Here is a 22127-nt window from a genome sequence, read left to right as displayed (position 1 = left end):
TTTTTTTTAATGTTTATTTATTTTTGACAGAGAGAGAGAGACACACACACAACATGAGCAGGGAAGGGGCAGAGAGAGAGGGAGACACAGAATGCGAAGCAGGCTTCAGGCTCTGAGCTGTCAACACAGAGCCCAACGCGGGGCTCAAACTCACAGACCGCGAGATCATGACCTGAGCTCAACTGAATGAGCCACCCAGGAGCCCCTAACTAATTCTTTTTTTAAAAAATAGTTTGTTGTCAAATTGGCTAACATATAGTTAGCACATAAAGTGTGCTCTTGGTTTTTGGGGTAGATCTCCGTGGTTCATTGTTTACATACAACACCCTGTGCTCATCCCAACAAGTGCCCTCTTCAATGCCTATCACCCATTTCCCTCTGCCAACTCCCATCCACCCTCAGTTTGTTCTCTGTATTTAAGAGTCTCTTGTGGTTTGCCTCCCTTTCTCTCTGTTTGTAACTATTTTCCCCCTTCCCTTCCCCCATGGTCTTCTGTTAAGTTTCTCAAGATCCACATATGAGTGAAAACATACAGTATCTTTCTCTGAATGACCTATTTCACTCAGCATAATACCTTTCAGTTCCATCCACATTGCTGCAAATGGCATGATTTCATTCTTTTTCGTTGACAAGTAGTATTCCATTGTATATATAAACCACATCTTCTTTATCCATTTGTCAGTTGATGGACATTTAGGCTCTTTCCATAATTTGGCTATTGTTGAAAGTGCTGCTATAAACATTGGGGTACAAGTACCCCTATGAATCAGCACTCCTGTATCCTTTGGATAAATCCCTAGTAGTGCTATTGCTGGGTCATAGGATAGTTCTATTTTTAATTTTTTGAGGAACCTCCACACTCTTTTCCAGAGTGGCTGCATCAGTTAGCATTCCCACCAACAGTGCAAGAGGGTTCCCACTTCTCCACATCCTTGCCAGCATCTGTAGTTTACTGAGTTGTTTGTTTTAGCCACTCTGACCAGTGTGAGGTGGTATCTCAGTGTGGTTTTGATTTGTATTTCCCTGATGATGAATGACGTTGAGCATCTTTTCATGTGTCTGTTAGCCATCTGGATGTCTTCTTTGGAAAAGGGTGTATTCATGTCTTCTGCCCATTTCGCCACCAAAAGACTTCTAGAGCTGTTACATGAATTCAGCGAAGTCGCAGGGTACAAAATCAATGTACAGAAGTCGGTTGCATTTTTATACACAATAATGAAGCTACAGAAAGAGAAATAAAGAAACTGATCCCGTTTACAATTGCACCAAGAACCATAAAATACCTAGGAATAAACCTAACCAAAGATGTAAAAGATCTCTATGCTGAAAACTATAGAAAACTTATGAAGGAAATTGAATAAGATACAGAGAAATGGAAAAACATTCCATGCTCATGGATTGGAAGAATAAATATTGTTAAAATGTCAATACTACCCAAAGCAATCTACACATTCAAAGTAATCCCAATCAAAATTGCACCAGCATTCTTCCCAAAGCTAGAACAAACAACCCTAAAATTTGTATGGAACCACAAAAGACCCTGAATAGCCAAAATAACATTGAAGAAGAAAACCAGAGTGGGAGGCATCACAATCCCAGACTTTAGTCTCTACTACAAAGCTGTAATCAGCAAGACAGTATGGTATTGGCACAAAAACAGACACATTGACCAGTGGACTAGAATAGAGAACCCAGAATTGGACCCACCAATGTATGGCCAACTAATCTTTGACAAAGCAGGAAAGAATATCCAATGGAAAAAAGACACTCTCTTTAGCAAATGGTGCTGGGAGAACTGGACAGCAACGTTCAGAAGAATGAAACGAGACCACTTTCTTACACCATTCACAAAAATTAACTCAAAATGCATGAAAGACCTAAATGTGCAACAGGAAATCATCGAAACCCTAGAGGAGAACGCAGGCAACAACTTCTTTGACCTTAGCAGCAGCAATTTCTTACTTGACATATCTCGAAAGGCAAGGGAATTAAAAGCAAAAATGAACTACTGAGACCTCATCAAGATAAAAAGCTTCTGCACTGCAAAGGAAACAACAAAACTAAAAGGCAACCGACAGAATGGGAAAAGATATTTGCAAATGACATGTAGGGTAAAGGGTTAGTATCCAAAATCTATAAAGAATTTACCAAACTCAACACCCAAAAAAACAAGTAATCCAGTGAAGAAATGGGCAGAAGAAATTAACAGACACTTTTCAATTAATTCTTTTATGCCCCATTCATTCACTCTTGTTCTTGAGTTCTTTTTAAACTTTCCTCTCCTCTCTTCTCTTCCCTCTCTCTTTGGCTCAAGATTTTAAGAAATCTTTCTCCCTTCATTTTTCTTCATGTTGGACAATTTCTTTTGATCTCCCTTCCAGTTCACTGACTCTTTCTTCTTCTATCTCCAGTCTGCAAAGCCCACCCTTTCACTTTAAATTTTGTATTTTCCACCATAGATTTTACATTTATGTAGTTTTCATTTCTTTGCTGAGATTCTGTTCACTCATTATGACAATCTTTAAAGTTTTTAAACACATTGAAAATAGTTGCTTTTAGGTTATTTTCTGATAATTCCTACATCTGCATCATTTCAGGGTCTGTTTCTCTTGAACAATTTCACTCTGGACCTTTGGCCACATTTTTGTGTTTCCTCACATGTCTAATAATTTATATTTCATCCTGGGAACTGTGCATTATACATTGCAGAAACTCTGGATCCTGCTATATTTCTCTGAGGTTATTGATTTTTGTTAAATTACTGAATCATCACCTTGTACCTGTAGAGTTGGTCTTATACTATATATGAGTATGTTTGTTTGGGTTTACCCTTCATTCTGAGCCAGTCCCTTAATCCCGGCATATAATCTTTATTCATGTCTCTTCTGGTATTTCACCCAGAGTTTTCTAGGTGTTTTCCTGGCCCTTCAAACTTGGAGGGATTTTAAAATAAGTCTCCTTTGCAGTAGGCAGTAGCTAAAATCTCTACTCAATTTTTTTGGTCTTTCTTGCTGTTGCTTTTCACTGGTTTCTTGAAGGCTCCCCTGTGTGTACACAGTTCAGGGGTCATCCAAAGATTTAAGGGATTTGAAGGAAGATTATATTCTGATTTTGGGATTTCTTCTTACATGTCCCTCCTTTCTGGTATTAAGCCTGTATTAGAACTCTTTAGAGACAAGACAGTGTCAATATCACCCTATTATCTCAGAATGGGCCATTTTTCAATTCCTATTTTTAATATTTTTATTGAGGTATGATTTACATAATACAAAATTCATTCATTTAAGTGTATAATTCAATGATTTTAATAAATTTATAGAGTTGGGCAATGATCATAAAAATCTAGTTTTAGAACATTTCCATAATTCAAAGATATCTGTGCCCATTTGCAGTTGATTCCTGCTCTCACCCAAGCCCTAGGAAACCACTGATAGTCTATCTACAAAATTGCCTTTTATTGATATTTTATGTAAATGAGGTCATGCAATATATAGTACTTGTTGTCTAGTTTTTGACATAGCACAATATTTTTGAAATTCATCCACATTGTATGAACCAATAGTTTGTCCCTTTTTATTGTTGAATACAATTCCATGTACAGATATACAATAGGTTATTTATTCATTCACCTTTTAAAGGACATACTGGGTTTTTTTTTTTTTTTTTTTCTGGCAGCCTTTTTTCAATGTCACTCAGGTGATATATAGCCAAACTGATGCTTATAGGTCCATGGACTAGTGTTTGGGAACCACAGATAAGGACTCATTTTTTTTAATTTAATAAGCATGTATTGAACACATATTTGTAGGAGACACTGTGTTAAAGATTAAAGGTGTAAGTAAGAATGGTATCCCAGTGTAGTGGAGGAAATGAATTAACAAACAAATAAGTGTAATACGGTATGAAAAATGCAGTGACAAAATTCTGGGGCCCCCATGGAAGTAAGGTCAATTGTCTATGGGGGAGGGAGTTACAGGAAAGTCTTTATCAAAGATGTGAGCCCTGAGTTCAGTATGGAGAGATAAATAGGTAATTGTCCATAGTGGAAATGACTTGCTTGTCTATGACACACTCTGTTTTATTTTTCAGAGCCGTGCCGACAGGTGCATGCATAGTGTGGTTCAGTCTGACTGTGCCTGGGGGTTGTCTGAAGGAAACTCTTCCTGTGAGTTTCTGCTGAGGCAGAAAGATGGATAAATCCAGTGGAGACTCAGAGGAAACCCAGTTCTGCCAAGCTATGTAAATACTCCTCACCTAGGTCAACATCTAATGGAAAAGAACATGGAGTTTTGGAGAATGGTAGACTTGGTCCAACACCTTAAGCAAATTATTTCATCTTTCATAGCCTCATTTAAGTATCTATAAAATTGAGACAAGAAATCACTTCAAAATTGACTGTGCAGTTTAGACTTCATGTGTGAACATCAATGAGCTCAGATATTGGCCTCTTATAAAAACGCTAGTTTCCTCTCTTTCCCTCACATGGAATATGTCACTGGCTAACAGTTGAACCTAAAGCCAGAATGAGTTAATGCAATTGCAAGGCTTATTTGTCTTTAGACATCCATTTCATTGCCTCAAGAAAGCTACCATCTTCTAAGTAACCAAGGGATGCAGTAGCTGTTTCATAATGAGGCCTTGCTTCCTTCTAAATAGGCACTGATTGTCAAGGTGATGGAGGAGGTTCATTATTTAAAGGCATAATTAAAGGGCCCTTCCTTTAGCTAACTAATGAGCAGTAAGTGTAGCAATATTTGCATGTTTAGACATTAAAGATGGAAACAGATGACTCTCGGGATTGGGAGAAAGCAGGGAAGGTAGAGCTGATTCATCTCCCTGCTGGGCCTCCAGGGTTATTGCTGTGCAAGACTTCCTTGGAAGAGGGCTCCCCATGAGACGTCGGCTCCATTGGCTACTCTTGCTTTATGGGATGAGCTGCACTCACCACTGGGCCTCAGGAGCAAGCTGATCTTTATTTTACTTTAAACGATGCTAAATCATGATTCTTCCTAAGCCGAGCTTGGAATGTGCTCCTAGATGGACACCCACACCCTGTTCTGAACACTTTGGTCTTAGCATGGATATTGGTTCATTCTTGTCTTCTTGTGTGGCCACTAAAGTTGTAAACCCTTCCAAGTCAACAATGGTGTTTTTTTGCTCTCTTGAAGTATGTGTGTTTTAAGGTTCTATTTAAGGTTCTTCCATTTATTAGGTAAGAGATTTATTGTCTAAGAGATTAGATAAGATGCTATGCCTCCCATTCCTCATCCTTAACCTGGGTGTTACGCCTAAGCTGCAAGATTTTTGTTAGAATTAAAAGAAAGCCCCTGGCACAAGTAAGAACCGAGTTACTGCTGGTTCCGATTCTCTTCTCACTACCCGGGGACTTCACTTCTCTTAAAGGAGGGCTTAGCATTAGAATTTGCCATTTTATTTAAAAAAAAATTTTTTTTTTCAACGTTTATTTATTTTTTGGGGGACAGAGAGAGACAGAGTATGAATGGAGGAGGGGCAGAGAGAGAGGGAGACACAGAATCGGAAACAGGCTCCAGGCTCCGAGCCATCAGCCCAGAGCCTGACGCGGGGCTCGAACTCACGGACCGCGAGATCGTGACCTGGCTGAAGTCGGACACTTAACCGACTGCGCCACCCAGGCGCCCCAGAATTTGCCATTTTATATTAGCATTCAGCTTTGTCAATTTCTTATCTTTCCATAGTGTGGGAGCGACAGAGAAAAATATCTTTCCTCTAATGAATGTAGACATTTGCGTTTGATGCCAAGGAGGAGTCTCCCTCCCCTCCCACTGACACCAATACCTGAAGCAGCCTGGAGAGACAGGAGCAAAGCACAGCCAGGGTAGTGACCGAGTTCATGCTGCTTTCCGGTGGGACCACCCCGAGGCCCAAGCATCTTAATTTATTATTGAAAAGGTGATTTGATTTACTAGGCATTTTTAATTGTGTTGACATTCATTTCCTTCTTTTTTAACAACAAAATGAGAGACACTGACTTTAAATATGTATTATGGGATGTCTACTGAAAAAAAATGCATCCATTGCCTCTGGGCAGATGTACAGGCTAGAACACAAATAATCATTGCATGGGAGTGAAAGGAATTGATGAGCAGGTGCTCATGGGGGAACAGAGATCAGAGAGGAGCCAGGTCTGGCAGCTAAGGGAGGAATGTATAGCATAGTTAGCATCTCTGACTTGTGTAAATTTAACAATTGTATAGCCTTCCACCTTCCAGCCCGGGTGAGAAAGTGGGGGAAGCCAGTGAGATTGTGGCAGAGGAGAGAATGACATTCCTGCAGCTCTGGATTCAGCAAGAGTTGGGGTTCTCCCTTTGCACAGGATGTTCAGAAGGAAAAGTAAAGAAAACCCTTTGGGTAATAATGGGAATCCAAGAGAGCCCTGAGAAGTCAGCCCTTCCAGCAAATGGCTCAGAACATATTGATCAATAAGCCTCTGAAAACCCTCAGCGAGTTTGTGGACACTACGTCTATAGTAAGACACAAATGGAATGATCTGCTTGTCATCAGATCTCACTGTTGGTTATGGATACAATCCGCTCACTAACATTTGACAACGCTAATCTGCACTTCACTAACCTCTCTTCCTCCCTTTTGTTCACTTCGTTCTGGTCTCTTGGTAACTTCCTCTGTTTGGTCCCAGTTCTGCCTCCGAAACTCTGCAGACAGGCCTTTCTTCCCAGAGATAATAGCAGGCGCTGTTTGCTCACTTCCCTCTATAGATCACACACTTTACCTGTGCTGCATGGGTGTGGAGAGCAGAGAGTTCATTTAGGAGGTGGCTCCAGGGAGGAAGAAAGAAGACGCGTGGAGAGTGAGTCAGGGAAGGGGGAACGCCAGAACAATGGGGCAAAGTCAAGGTGGGTGCTGTGGCTGTGGGGGGCCTGCTACCCCTGGGACTTCTGATGAGAGTGCAGGTGGCTGCCCACCGGCGCTCCCTACCTTCAGGCCTGGCTGCGCCTGTGCCCTGGGGCCAGGGGTGCTCCCGGGAGCCAAGAGGCTCCTCTTGCCTTGGAGCAAGCCCTCAGGCAGAAAACTGAAAGGCACGGTGGGGGCAGTGTGAGCTTGAGGGGGACCTTCCAGTGAAGCAAGTGACTGTGCCTCAGGGGCAGGACAGGTATTTTCTAGAGAATCTCATTTGTGTATCAGCTTTGTCAACTTTCAGCTTCCGGGTGAGCCTCTGTCAAGAGACGGAGGATTTTCCAGGTTTGCTTTAGCATTTCCAGAACAAAGCTTGGAGAACTCAGTATTTCTTCCCTGAAGGCAGAGAAAGGTAGTTTCCACTTATAATGGCTGGGGAGGCAGCCGCCGGTACCTTAAGCTAGAGGGAGAATATGGTCTAGAGCAGGAGGAAAGGCTAAATCTGCTCCCTGGGGATCCTTCACAGGAGGCTGGCAGGAAGCGGGCCGGTGGGGAGTGAGGGGCAGGTGGTCAATGAGGGGCATCAGGACAGGACCTCTTCCTCGCTACCTCTCAGGGCCACACTTTCCGAGAGGATAGAGGTGCCACACTCAGGGGGTGCTCTCTGGGTCTGCCTGGAGAGCTTGGCCCAGGGTCACCTCAATAAGCTGTGCGGAGGTGGGGGGGGGTTGCTGCACCTATGAGCCTGGGCAGCTCTGGGCCTCCCCAAGGCTCACGAGAGATGTATCAGTTTCCCCTTGCTGCTAGAACAAATTACCAGCAACCTGGTAACATAAACTTATTATCTTACAGTTTTGGAGGTCAGAGGTCTGAAAGGAGTTTCAGTGGGCTAAAATCAAGGTACTGGCCAGGCTGCATATATTTCTTCTGGAGACCTTAGTGCGAATCTGTTTCTTTCTCCCTCTTTTTTTTTTTTTTTTTTTTTTGAGCTCAGAGAGGCTGCCATATTCCTTGGCTCAAGGCCTCGCATCACTCTGATCTGTGTTTCCTTTGTCACTTCTTTGACTCTAACCTTCCTGCCTCCCCGTGTGATTGCATTAGATGCACCTGGACAATCCTTCTAGTTTAGGACCTTTAATCACATTTGTAGAGACTCTTGTCATGGGAGTTAACATACTCACAGGTTTGAGGGATTAGGGGGTGCATATCTTGGGAAGCCATTATTCTGTCTATCACAAGTGGTCAACAGGGGAGCCGAGGAGCCCAGCTGAGGTGTAGTGGCACGGGGTGGTCAGGGCCAGCAGTGCAGCAGGGACCCGGGTCAGCCTGAAGGGCTGCCAAGAAAGGGAGTGCTGGTGGAGGGAACAAGGCTCAGGCGATGGGCTAGAATGGCGGCTGCCTGCATGTCGCACCCTCTGTAAAGAAAACTGAACACATGCACTAACTGTGTCAGAAGTCACCTTTCCAGAGAGCAGACAAGCCAATCTCTGCATAGTCCTGAACCGAGAGGTCTGAGTGTCCGACGTGGGTCTGAGGACCCTGTTCTGCCATGACCACGAAGCCATGGAAGTCAGTTCTCCCCAGAGATCTATTAGATGGGAACAGGCAGGGAGAGGGCCTCTGAGAGAAGGGCTTTGCCTGGGCCCTTAGGTATTAGAGAGAGAAAGAGAAGGGAGAGTAGTTGTGACCCTCCCCACATCCTATTTCATTCAGAACAACCCTGCAAAGTTGGCATCTTAGAAAAAGTCATTTGGGATTCTGCCTACAAGAGAGAAAAAAAAGAGGTTCTGGACATTCTTCCCACTCTGTTTAGGACACATGTTCCTAAAGGAATGTAGGTGTCACTGGAGGCCAGTTTGGGGGTGGGCGCTGCATTAGAGAGAACATGGCTGATGCAGCCGAGAATCTGTCTTAGGTGGAGGAACCAGAGTGCTGACAAAGCCCCATTATTCTGCTCTTTAAGAGGACTGGTCTGGCCTGGACAAACCATTCTCCAATTAACTCCTTGGCACTTGGCTGTAATAATGATCGAACTAAGCCATTTGACTCCCGGTGTGGCTGGAGGAGCCGATGCGGGCAGCCTGACTGCCTCGTTCTGACATTCATCCTCAGTAGGAATGAAGGATTTATTCACTTGTAGCTTCCTGCTGGAGCTTCAGAATTCCATGAGAGTAGAAAGGATCTGACCAGCAGAAGCTTCAGCCCAAGACATTTGAGAGCATTTGGCTCCAACACTGGCCCTGGCATCTGTTTCTGGAAAGACCTGGGCCTGTGCCTTACTGTCTCCTTTGTGTAGGTGGAAGCGAGACCACCACCACCACCACCACCGCCACCACCACCAGGGGCCTGGGTCTATGGCACCTGCCCCACTCACCCCTGCCTTTTCCCCCAGGTGTCGGAGGGTAGGCTCCCCCGCCCTCACCACTGGAAGCCCCTTGCTCTTCTTGGAGGGAGGGGCCGGTGCTAGAAGAGCAGGAGGGGCTTACAAAGAACAGGTGGGCCTCACTTAGGAAGACCCAAACGTCTCAAATAGATGTGCTATGGTGTGGTTTCCCTGCATGAGAATATTCTTTTGTTGGTCTCAAACCCGTGACCGGGGTATAAAAGGTACACTGCAGAACATTTGTGGGGTCTGATGCTGAATGGTTTTAAGTGAGAAGACACTAAAAATTGGGAGATTTTACCTAAAAATCGGATTCTAACTTCTGAACAGTCGGAAAGGCAGCACCAGGCCTAGATTCTTACATGGCCGGGAGCTGTGTGTGTGATGGCTGAATCTTCAATGAGGCCCCACCTCCACCCAGCCAAGCATTTTCAGTCATTCTCCTCACCCCCGATTACGAGAGTTCAGGGCCTCTGCAGGAGAATGCTCTCTAGGGCCTGTACACTGGGCAGGGCCGTGAGCTCCCTGAGGTCAGGGCTGTGTCCTCCTCTCTCTCTCTGGTGCCTGTTACAAGTTCTGGCACAGGGACAGCAATGGCCAATGGGATGAATCTCACTTCTGCGTCTTGTGTTCAGGGTGATTTTTCAGAGACACATTTTTTTTTTTTTTTTTCCCTTGTATGAGCTGGGGGCACCTGGCCTCTTGCTGGTCGATTGAGGCTGTCACTCAAGCTGTGTCTTCCAATAAATGGAACACGCTGTAAAACCTCAGCAGGTTTCCCTCCAAGCACCAAGAAGTCCAAGGGGAAGACCATTAGAATTTGTGACAATGAGTCAACCACATCCAAATAATATGAGAGCCGGGAGGGGCTGCAAATGAATAAACCTTTCCTGTGTGAGCTGGCAGCTGGGCGTTCTCTGCTCTTGTCTGGGTTTGCACATGACTAGCTGCAGGCTTGAGGGATTTGCATTAGCAGATCGTAAGTAAAAATCCCATTAAAATGACATTCTCCTCATCGTTAGGATCCCTTTAGTGAGGCACACTGGATTGCCAGGGACATTTCCTGGAGCTACCTGATAATGGACTTACCTGGCAGTCTGTCCACCCTGGCGAAGGCTTTCTGAGGTGTGGGGCAAAGGGGCTGGGCTTCTGGAAACACACAGCTCCCCTGTGGTAACTGCCTCCCCCACTGGGCACACTCCTGAAACGCTATGTGCGTACCAGGCCCCGGTTTCAATGCCCATGAGCAACATCGGTCAAGTGCTTAACCTCCTGGCCTGGCTATGGAGGCGGGAGGGGGGAGACCCTGGTTCTAATGCAGCCCCCGTCGCTGGCCCTATTGAACGACCTGGCCTGAGCTATATCGACTTAAATTTGATACATTTTATGAATGTCATACTAGCATTATTCACATTTACCCATCCCTAAATTCTACTTGAATAATAAAATTCTTGTAGCCCATTCTTTGGGGAATAAAGTACCAACTCAGTAACAGGATATAAAAAGCCTCTTGGGATTTGATTGACACCCGCTCCTCTAAACATGGGTCCTAATATCTGCCAAACTATTCCCCCCCCCCCCATCCCTATGGCCTGCCACTCCGGAAGCCTACAGTCTCCTGAAGATGGATGTCCTGCTCATCTCCCTTCCATCTTGGCTGCCTGGCTCTACACCTCCAAGCCCTCCGCACTCCATTCAGATAACGTCCCCTCTCAGGGGCTCTTCCAGGCCCCTATTCCCAGGTCTACGTCAGGTGTCTCCAGAACGGGTTCCCGCAGACTCCCCCGACCTGGCCCCTGCCCTCTGTCCCAACATGTATTGCATAGGATTGTAAAACGTTTCTGTGCTAGTTTGCTCATGACAGTGGACCCTTCTAGAGAGCAGGGTCTTCTGTTCTAGCAGCTGATCCCTGATACCCAGCACAGAGCCTGGCACATAGTTTGTGTTCAGAATAAACTGTTGAATAAAGAAAGAAATGAAGCCCCATTAGCCATGAGAACATTTATTGTGCTTCTGGGATCCCCAAGGTGGGCCAGGAATCTGAATACATATAATACAGTAGTAGACTGGCTTGAGCCCTTTCTGGCCCAAACCAGAAAGTTCTGCAATAATTACAGAGCCATTGGTGGCAAATCCATTTAAACCTTTGAAATTAGATATCAACATAAAAGTGGAACAACACTGAAATCCACAGAGTAAAAAATGGCAAAATTTTAGAATTTAAAATGCTCCATAAAGTGAATAAAAAGATCAGTTCATCATCAGGAGCTTAAAAAAAAAATCCCTTGGGGCGCCTGGGTGGCGCAGTCGGTTAAGCGTCCGACTTCAGCCAGGTCACGATCTCACGGTCCGTGAGTTCGAGCCCCGCGTCAGGCTCTGGGCTGATGGCTCGGAGCCTGGAGCCTGTTTCCGATTCTGTGTCTCCCTCTCTCTCTGCCCCTCCCCCGTTCGTGCTCTGTCTCTCTCTGTCCCAAAAATTAAAAAAAACAAAACAAAACAAAAAAAAAAAAAACAAAAACGTTGAAAAAAAATAAAAAAAAATCCCTGGATTTGTCTTCTCTCTTTCCGTCTCTCTCTCCCTCATGTCATCTCTCCCTTCTTTTGATCTTGACATCCCTTCGTTGTTATGCAAACATTTACTGGGCAGCAATGGTGTGCTCAGGGCTATCTTATGCACTGAGGAGCTGGAGAGAGTACCACACAGGACTGCCCTCTAGGAGCTCAGGGCAAAGGGAGCAGAAAGCAGGATAAATGGGTTACCAGGGTACAGTAAGCACTGCGATTGCATGCTGCATGGAATCTGGGGAGCACTGGGGAGAGGGAAACCCCTCGGGGTGGAGGGGGACCCAGGGTGGCTTCCTGGGACAGGAGACGTAATCAAGTATGTACATTCTGAACACCAAGTGATTTACATCCAAGAAACTTCTGGTAAGGTTCTGTCTACACAGAGAGCTGAATAAGGGAGAGAGGGGTCTGGGGCTTCGTCTGTGTGTACCACTGGATTGCTACTATGAGTGTGGTTGAGGTTTCCTATATCCTACCCACTGTGGCTCCCTTCAAAGGGAGGGCAACAGTTCCGATGAGCTGGGGTTTGTGATAAATATTTTATTTTATTTTTTTTATTTTTTATTTTTTTTAATTTTTTTTTTCAACGTTTATTTATTTTTGGGACAGAGAGAGACAGAGCATGAACGGGGGAGGGGCAGAGAGAGAGGGAGACACAGAATCGGAAACAGGCTCCAGGCTCCGAGCCATCAGCCCAGAACCTGACGCGGGGCTCGAACTCACGGACCGCGAGATCGTGACCTGGCTGAAGTTGGACGCTTAACCGACTGCGCCACCCAGGCGCCCCATGTGATAAATATTTAAAAAAAAATTTGTTTTTTCAACGTTTATTTATTTCTGGGACAGAGAGAGACAGAGCATGAACGGGGGAGGGGCAGAGAGAGAGGGAGACACAGAATCGGAAACAGGCTCCAGGCTCCGAGCCATCAGCCCAGAGCCTGACGCGGGGCTCGAACTCACGGACCGTGAGATCGTGACCTGGCTGAAGTCGGACGGTCAACCGACTGCGCCACCCAGGCGCCCCTGTGATAAATATTTTTAATGTTTATTTTTGAGACAGAGGGAGAGAGAGCACGAGCGGGGGAGGGGCAGAGAGAGAGGGAGACACAGAATCTGAAACAGGCTCCAGGCTCTGAGCAGTCAGCACAGAGCCCGATGCGGGGCTCGAACTCACGGACCGCGAGATCATGACCCCAGCCGAAGTCGGACGCTTAACCGACTGAGCCACCCGGGCGCCCCAATGTTAATTTCTTTAGTAAAGAATGCCATAAAAAATAAGAATGCTATGGACTGAATTGTGTCCCCCCAAAATTCATAGACTGAAGCACTGCTCCCTAGTGTGACTGTATTTAGAGACAGGGCCTTTAGCCGGTGGTCAAGGTTAAAGGAGTTCATAAAGGCGGGGCCTTAATCTCACAGGGCCTCATAAGAAGAGGAAAAGGTATCCCAGCGTGCGAGCTCTCTCGCATTCTCTCTCTCTGTCTGCCATGTGAGGACAAAGTGACAAGGTGGCCGTCTACAGGCTGGGAAGAGGGCCGTCACTAGGGAGCTGAATCAGCTGGCACCTTGGTCTTGTACTTCCCAGTCTCCAGAACTGTGAGAAATAATTATCTGTTGTTCAAGGCCCTGGTCTGTGATACTTTGCGATGGCAGCCCCTTGACTGCCTTGACTAAGACAAGGAAGAAGACAAGGCTTAATCAAAGGGAAGGTTTGACGGTTTCAAGAGTTTCATCAAGACTATAAATATTTTGCATCTCAGGGATAATTCTGATCTCTAAATCAAAAATATTTAAAATTTGAAAATGAGAGCATTTTAAAATTAGCAAGCTCATCAAGGAAACAGCATAGTGTAATGCAAAGGGCAGGTCCAGGCCGTGGTTTGCTGTGTGACCCTGGGCAGGTCATGAGACCGTGGTCCCCTGCCTCATCTCATCCACTGGGCAGGTGAGAGTGAACTCAGAGGCAGCGTGCCTGGTGCAGAGCAGATGCTGGCGAATGAATGGTAGTAAACGGGATCAGAGTAATCTGGAAGGTTTTCCATGAACCTCAGTCCCTCCTTAAATTCACCCCTTTGGGAGCAGATTTCAGAATTCCTGGAGTCATTATTCTGTAGAACCAGAATTCCTTCCTCACCTATTTTTATTTCCAAACCCTGTGACTTCGTTTGCCTGTATCAGTACTTCTCAAGCCCATCTGAGAAAACGCTGCAGGGCACCTGTAATTATCCTGGCCAATACAGCAATGTTCTTATTAAAACCCCTAACAATACAGAATTTATTTTATTTTTTTCAACGTTTATTTATTTTTGGGACAGAGAGAGACAGAGCATGAACAGGGGAGGGGCAGAGAGAGAGGGAGACACAGAATCGGAAACAGGCTCCAGGCTCTGAGCCATCAGCCCAGAGCCCGACGCGGGGCTCGAACTCACGGACCGCGAGATCGTGACCTGGCTGAAGTCGGACGCTTAACCGACTGCGCCACCCAGGCGCCCCCAGAATTTATTTTAATTCATCTCAATTTGTATTAGGTATTTAAATATATCCCATATAAGCCATATGGCACTTTAGAAGGCAGCTGAGAGGTTGCCGGAAAATCAAATAAGCAACGTCAGGATTTCACAATTTCTGCAATACCCAGAATTCCTAATTCAGAGGAACATATACGAATCCAGATGCCATATTTGCAAAACCCTGGGATCCAGCAGGATGAGATTTACTGGGAATAGATTAGGCAGTTGCCACTGGGCTTCCTAAAACATCTTTCCATCAGCTTGGCGGCCTTGACCTTGTCCCGTTGCCTGGAGTTCCAGCACTGAAGGATTCCCTGAGGTTAATGAATCTATCTTTTAAAGAGCATATGTCTCTGCTTCTGTGTGGATGAAAGGGGGCAGCCACCATTCTCCTCTCAATATAAATGACTTCCTTCTGGACTGCTTCCCAGTAGCACTCTCTGAAACCAGCCTTACCTACCTGGGCCTGGGGGCTTACGTAGTACAGGGAGAGTGTCTGGTAGATGCCCGTGAGTAGGGAGAGGATTCTGGAACACTCATCCCTAGACAAGGTGAGGCAGGTAGCACACACCGTGGGTTTTAGGGGAAGGCAGAAGAATGAAGTTCCCAGAAGCACTCAGGATATGGGTGGGGTTCCAGACAGTATGACCGCGGAATGGGCATCATATCATCTGCTTCCTTTAGCAGGACCCATTCTACAATCCCCTTCCTGCTCTGCTGGCATTCTCCATCTTGATAGTTTAAAACCATTTTTGTTATTATTAAAAAAATTATTTTATGTTTATTTTTGAGAGAGAGAGAGAGAGAGAGAGAGAGAGAGAGACAGAGCACGAGTGGGGAAGGGGCAGAAAGAGAGGGGGACACAGAATCCAAAGCAGGCTCCCGGTTCTGAGGTGTCAGCACAGAGCCTGATGCAGGGCTCGAACCCACGAACCACGAGATCACAACCTGAGCCGAAGTCGGATGCTTAACCAACTGAGCCACCCAGACGCTGCTAAAACCATTTGTAAAAATCCGCACGTGCCTTCCCCCCAGCCTCCTAACCCAGTTCAAGTCTAAGTGAAGGCTGGCTCCAGGCCTTCTGCCAGACTCTTCCTCAGAGACACAGCCACCCAGAGAAGTGACCGCCCCTTCTGCAATCTCAGCCCTGCACAGTCCTCGGAAACAGACACTTCAAAGCTTTTCACTCAAACGAGACACTTGATTTGTCATTGACAAGTATGACACAGTAGCCCTTGTGATCACAAGTCAGGAAGCTCTGGAGTGAGTCATAGGGTTTTGCACTTCAGAAAGGGACGTGCACTGCTCAGTGTGCTGTGTCACTGTTTACTTCAAGGTCCTCGGGTCCCTTGTTCTCAACCTGTGTCACCAAAAAGCAAGGCTGCACTGTCACCCAAGGGAGATAACAGAGCATCAGAGAGGAGACATGGGCACTTGTGATAGAAAGATGTGTTAGCAGAGATCACAAACTGAGCTTGGACATCAAGAGAACCAGCTTCCCAGGAGCTCAACGTGGAGCAAATGGACAAGATACACGTCGACGGGTCCTCTGACAGGTGCACGGTCCCGCCTGGGAAGTGTGGCCCTCCCACCCCCAGGTGGTCTTGAAGGCAGCAGTTTCTATCGTAACTTTAAGATGCTGTGTGTCTCCCTGAGCTGATTTTTCCCAAACTCAGCAAGTGAGCAGAACTTTGAGGGGCGTCGTGGCTGCTCTCGTCACTGGAGCACACCTACCGCCCCTCCCAATGGGTGAGCTGGGGTGAGGGGTGAGGGGAGCGCCCTACCTGGTCCAGCTTCCAGTGGAACTCTGCGGGGCGGAAGGTGTCGGCCTGGTCGAAGTCCTTGCGCAAGAGGAAGACCAGGCGGCAGTTGTGCACATACAGGGCATAGTGATGCCGGTTCATTTCTGAAAAGGAGAAAGCGATCGGAGTGGTTGCAGAATCGCTGCATCAGTGTCTGCCAGAGGGGTCTTCCCGCTACATCGCTTAGAGCGCCTCAAAGGGGAAAGGGGTGGGTGTTTCGGTTTCCCCATACACAATCAGATCTCGTGAATGTTCTAGAACACACATAGTGGAGCTCACTGAAATGGAAAAGGAAGGTGCAAGAAAGTCCACAGCAAAACTTAGGCAGAGAAGCCATCTGGCCTTAGCAACCTGACTTATACTGAGATACTGCATCAGACACAGGATAAAAATTATATAGGCTAACGAGTTTCGTTTATTTTTTATACAAGTACTTCTGGGAGGGCTAAGGGGGCTCTCTGACAGTCACGTCAGCTACCCTGGGCTCCTTTAGCACAGCTGGTGTCTCCTAGAGTGCTGGACTTTTATTTCATTTCATCAGGCTTGACAATGGCGACCACAGATCATGTCTCCTTCTCTACCTGATGGTGTGCAGTTAGGGGGAGCGGCTTCATTTCTGGTTGCTAGGAGGAGGGGGCAGATTGATTTTTCAGCGTTAGTCATAGTTCCATGTCTTTCCAAAGCTATGAATAAATACCTCTCTCCCCATACATAGTGGATGGGATATTTTCCTCCACTGATATAAAAGACTTCCTTTTCTGCTTAGGAAATCTCACATCGTGGGTCCCAGCCATGATGTCCTGCAGCCACAAGATGACAGCCATTGGGAGGAGAGGAGCTGTTCTTTGACCAATACTCAAAGAGCTGACATGATATACACGTTAGCATACACAGAAATCTACTATGAGGCACGTGATCCATAAATGACGCATGGATGAGCAGGTGACCAGGTGTCATAGGAAGAACACGGGCCCCAGAGTCAGATAGACTTTGGGTGGACTTGTATCCTCCAGATGGTTCTGGGAGAACTTTTTAGCTTCTCAGAGCCTCAGTTTCCTTACCTGTGTCATGACAGGGATGCTGGATTATCCTAATGCATCAGGAGAATAGGATAGTGAGATTGATTCTTGTACTTCCTCTACAAACCTCAACACCAATTCCACCTCTAGATATGGGCTCTGGGTGGTCCCCTTGCCATAGTCATTGGTTCGGGACCCAGGCCCAAGTCAGGCAACGCAGGGCATTCTCCCGGCCCCAAGGCTTCTGTCAGGAAAGTGACTCAGTTCAAGCCCGTGATTCAGGAGCTTTTCTGAACTCTCCTTTTTTAAAAATCTTTTTCTTTTAAGTTTTATTTATTTAATTTTGAAAGACAGAGAGAGAGAAAGAGAGAGAGAGAGAGAGAGAGAGAGAGAGAGAGAGAGAGAGAGAGAGAATCCCAAGCAGTCTCCATGCTTAGCGCAAATCCCAACACAGGGCTTGAGATCATGAACTGAGCCGAAATTAAGAGTTGGATGCTTAACCAACTGAGCCACCTAGGTGCCCCCAAAAGAACTCTCTTTTATCAGAAAGCAAATAGAAGAGACACTCTCTCTCTAAAAGTTGTCTACATTAGTGGGAGGCATGGAGCTGCTTCAGCCATGTTTGCTAACATGAAACTGTACACGCATGGGGCAGATCTGAGAAACTGCAGCAGAAAGGGCCAAGCCCTTGATCACACTTTGCCTGAAGCTGTCATAGCTCTGGACATTTTCAATTAAAAGAACTCTATGTTCCCTTTGTTATTTTGATTTTTTGATTATTTGCTATCAGTTTGGTCCATATTTCCTATTTCTTATAACTGAAACCATCTTTAAAAATTTTTTTTAATGTTTATTTTTGAGAGACAGAGAAAGATGGAGCACGAGCTGGGGAGGGGCAGAGAGAGAGGGAGACACAGAATTCAAAGCAGGCTCTAGGCTCTGAGCTGTCAGCACAGAGCCCAACCCGGGGCTTGACCTCATGAACCATGAAATCATGACCTGAGCCAAAGTTGGAAGCATATCTGACTGAGCCCCGCAGACACCCCGAAAGCATCTTAGTTGAGACAATGAGGAAGTATGTGCAAAGCAGTTGCCAGTGTTGTAGGTTTGGCCTAGGCCAAGGTCCCGGTGACCAAGTAATTTCTGTTATCTGTTGTCTACTGTCAGAAAAATAGAGAAAGAAGGACTTTTCTCATTTAATATTATTTGGAGCCAGGAAAAGTTGTGGGTGAGGAAGGGAACAAGAAGAATGAATGGAGGTCTGGAGCATTTTCTAGCCTAGGAAATTTCTTCCTCCTTCTCCCTCTGTTAGCCTGGGTTCCTGGAGTCAGTATCCCTACCAAGGTCACTGGTTTATTCAGTGGGCTAGGGATATGGCACACTCAGAAATTGACTCCATTTGTTTTCATGACCCCTGGTCATTGTTGCAGCTAAATGTCTAACAAAAAGAAGCCAGTTAAATGAAATAATAGGGGCGCCTGTGTGGCTCGGTCAGTTAAGCATCTGACTCTTGGTTTCAGCTCAAGTCATGACCTCACAGTTTGTGAGATCACAGCCCTGTGTTATTCTCTATGCTGACAGTGTGGAGCCTGCTTGGGATTCTCTCTCTCCCTCTGTCTCTCAAAATAAATAAATAAACTTTAAAAAAATGAAATACTAAAGCCCCTTGACAGAATTTTGGATTGTTATGTAATTCATATCTTTAAGAAATATTTTATCACAAAGAAAAATGATCTGGATGTAATGTTACATAAAAAAAAAAAAACCCAGAGAACATGATAGTATCACATGTATTATAAAAATAGATGGAAAATTGTAAGGACATCTTACATATACATAGAAATAAAAATAAGATTTTATTTCGTAATGACATATGCCAAATATAATCAGAAGATATCTCTAAGTATTAGGGTTTTAGGGGATTTGTGCATTCCTCTTTATACTTTTCTGTGTTTTTTTTCAGGTTTTCTGATATAAACATGCCTTGAAAAAAATGTTTCTGATATATAAAAGCCTAATAAAACTTTAGCCTATTCCTGAAAAAAAATTTTTTTTTTTTTTAGGGCAAGAAGGTATTTATAGATTATTTATTTTTTAAGTCAAAGAACTTAGAGAAAACCTTCCCTAGCTTCTCTGTGCCAGGGTTGAGCCACTTGCAAAGTGTTGTTGCATATGCTTGGCCAAAGCACAGGAGCACCAGGTCTCGCTGACTTGAGGGTGTCGACGTGCCGTGGGGTGGACTGGTGTGACGAGAGTGAAGTGTCATTATTTAAGGTGGCATGTTCAGCCAAGGCTGTACAAAGGAATCCGCTAGAAAGTCTGACTTACTGCGCCGGGGTGGGGCCCTGGCATCTGTGCACTTTCACAAGCATCCAGGTTAGGTTAGTCTCCTGTGTAGCCGTTGAGAACCACTGGACTCAGAGCCTGCGTGTGGAACTTGGGCCCGGGGGGCCCGGTCTGATCCCGTTTCTCTGGGTAACTGGCGGTGCTACCCCGGGCCAGTTGCTCAACCTTTGATATTTCAATTTCTTCCTCTGTAAGCAGGAACACTGACATCTGTCTGACCTGCCTCCCGGGGTTATTTGATACATTTCAGAAAGGATTATATGTGTGTGGCCGCTAACCCCAGCCGGGGTGGGGCCGCTTTGCACTGGTACCTACAGCCCTGTCCTGTTGTCTTATTGATACGGGTTCCTGGGTTGTGACGGGAGCGCCCTGCTAGGCACTGCACGGACCACACCGCAGGCTGATTCCTGGGGTTGTGGGCTGAGCTCTGAACCTGGTCCCAAACCTCAGTGTGACCTCATGCATGTCTACAGAGTCCTTCTGGCATGAAAGTCCCAGAAAAACTGACCCTCGGCACAACCAATCTGACACAGACTTACTTTAGGACTAGGAAAAGCCAGACAACTCTGTTTCAGTTTCTGCATCTGGAAAGTACGCTAACATGTAATATAAGGAGTGACTGAAACAGAAAACGTGGAGTGCTGGTGGAGTGCCTGGGTGGCTCAGTTGGTTGAACAACTGACTTCGGCTCAGGTCTTGACCTCGCGGTCTGTGAGTTCGAGCCCTGTGCCAGTTTCTGGCTGACAACTCAGAGCCTGGAGCCTGCTTCAGACTCTGGGTCTCCCTCTCTCTCTCTGCCCCTCCCCCACTCACGCTCTGTCTTTCTCTCTCTAAAATAAATAAAAACATTAAAAAAAAAGATAAAGTTGTAAAATTTGCATAAGATACCCAAAAAGCGTGTGTGCCTGCATGCATGTGCATGGGTTTGTGTGTGTGCGTGTGTGTGTGCGTGTGTGTGTGTGTGTGTGTGTGTGTGTGTATGTGTGTACCTGTGGGGTGTGGTGACAAGTGCACAGGACTAGAGTCAGCTGGATCTGAGCTTACATTCCAGTTCTGATACTGGCTATATACTTGGGAAAGTTATTAACCTCTCAAGGATGTTTCCTTATCCTCAAGATGGGAAACACAATAATGCTTTCATAAACTTGTTTGTAGAGATGTAAGAGACTATCTTGAACAGTAACATCTAACACAGATTGAATTTCCTATGTGCCAGGTACTGTTCTAAAGCGCTATATGTACATTAAGTCATTTAATCCTGATAAAAATCCTATGGGTAGATAACACTATAATACCCATTTTATAGAAAGGGAAAGTGAGGCACAGAGAGGTTAAACAATTTGCTGAAGGTCATATGGCCAATAAGGGGTGGAATGCTTTTTTTTTTTTTTTTTAAATTTTTTTTTTTTCAACGTTTATTTATTTTTGGGACAGAGAGAGACAGAGCATGAACGGGGGAGGGGCAGAGAGAGAGGGAGACACAGAATCGGAAACAGGCTCCAGGCTCCGAGCCATCAGCCCAGAGCCTGACGCGGGGCTCGAACTCACGGACCGCAAGATCGTGACCTGGCTGAAGTCGGACGCTTAACCGACTGTGCCACCCAGGCGCCCCAGGGGTAGAATGCTTTTAACCACTAAGCTGTGAACTGCCTCGTGCAGGCTTAATGTGGGGAAAATGCCTTGCCAAAGTCAGCTACCATTCGGTGACTTTGAAAATGAGCATGACCTTTTCACTGAAAATAAACCTTTGGAAGTCTTACTGTCTATAACATAGTGAAGGTGAAGCTGCCTTGCTTGAAGTAAGGATGCGGTGTCCCCCACCAGCTACCCCCACCCCCTTCATGTGTAGCAGCCCTAGGTTACTTCTGGGGAGGCTGGAGTTCTGAAGAACCCAGTTTGAAAACTACCAGTTTCAGCTTTTGCCTTGTGTCTGTGCCTCTACTCTTCCCCCCTTTCCTGGTCCTGCTCTACCCCAAGCCCAGAAAATCAGCAGCCAGAAAACCAGACACAAGAATATTTTCCCAGGCCCCCATCATGCTCTTGCTTTCCTCCCACATCCTCTGTGGCTGTGTCCGTGCCTAACCAGCTGAGATATAAGGGGCAGCCACCGGCAGGGGTGGGCTCCAGACTCACCAGTCTTATCCGAGTTGCAGAGAATGGTTTCCTTCTCGGCTCTCACACCGGGGCTGGGGCCATGTTTCATCCACATGGTGATGGTGAACTGGTCTGTCAGGTTCTTGGGCACTATGCCATCAGGGATCTTGGCCCCTTGCCTGCCATCGAACTTGAAGATCATCTCACTGCTGTCCACCAGCAGTCCTGCTGTCCAGTTGGTGGCCGCGCTGGGGGATGGCAAGAGGTCGATGATGCCAGAGGAGGCTCCTGCAGTGCACGGGGGACAGAAAGAACAAAGGGTTATTCCTCACGGGCTGGGTGTCCTCACCTTCTATTTTCTGCTCCTGGGTCAGGATGAAATACTCAGTGTATCTACTTAGAGATCTAAGCCAACCTGGAGCTGGGTGAGTCAGGAAAAGAAAGGCCAAATGCCACACCTGCCCCCTGTCCCCGAGTTTCTTATGGTCTGCAGAGGTGAAAGCATCAGTAACGT

General features: G+C 46.0%; 1 protein-coding gene across 2 annotated transcripts in view; it reads right to left on the bottom strand.

Moving 5' to 3' along the window:
• CLSTN2 (calsyntenin 2) overlaps nt 1-22127 on the bottom strand; it is a 614269-nt gene that overhangs the window by 80975 nt on the left and 511167 nt on the right. For both annotated transcript variants that reach the window (XM_040480332.1, XM_040480333.1), the window contains 2 exons: nt 21653-21901; nt 16137-16258 (listed from right to left, as the gene is read on the bottom strand). In XM_040480332.1, the coding sequence (XP_040336266.1) occupies nt 16137-16258; nt 21653-21901 (371 nt within the window). The remainder of the gene's footprint in view (nt 1-16136; nt 16259-21652; nt 21902-22127) is intronic.

This window comes from Herpailurus yagouaroundi, unplaced genomic scaffold, assembly GCF_014898765.1.
Source record: "Herpailurus yagouaroundi ecotype Mexico unplaced genomic scaffold, PumYag 159, whole genome shotgun sequence".
Classification (NCBI taxonomy): Eukaryota; Metazoa; Chordata; class Mammalia; order Carnivora; family Felidae; genus Herpailurus; species Herpailurus yagouaroundi.
This window is presented reverse-complemented; position numbering and strand designations above follow the sequence as displayed.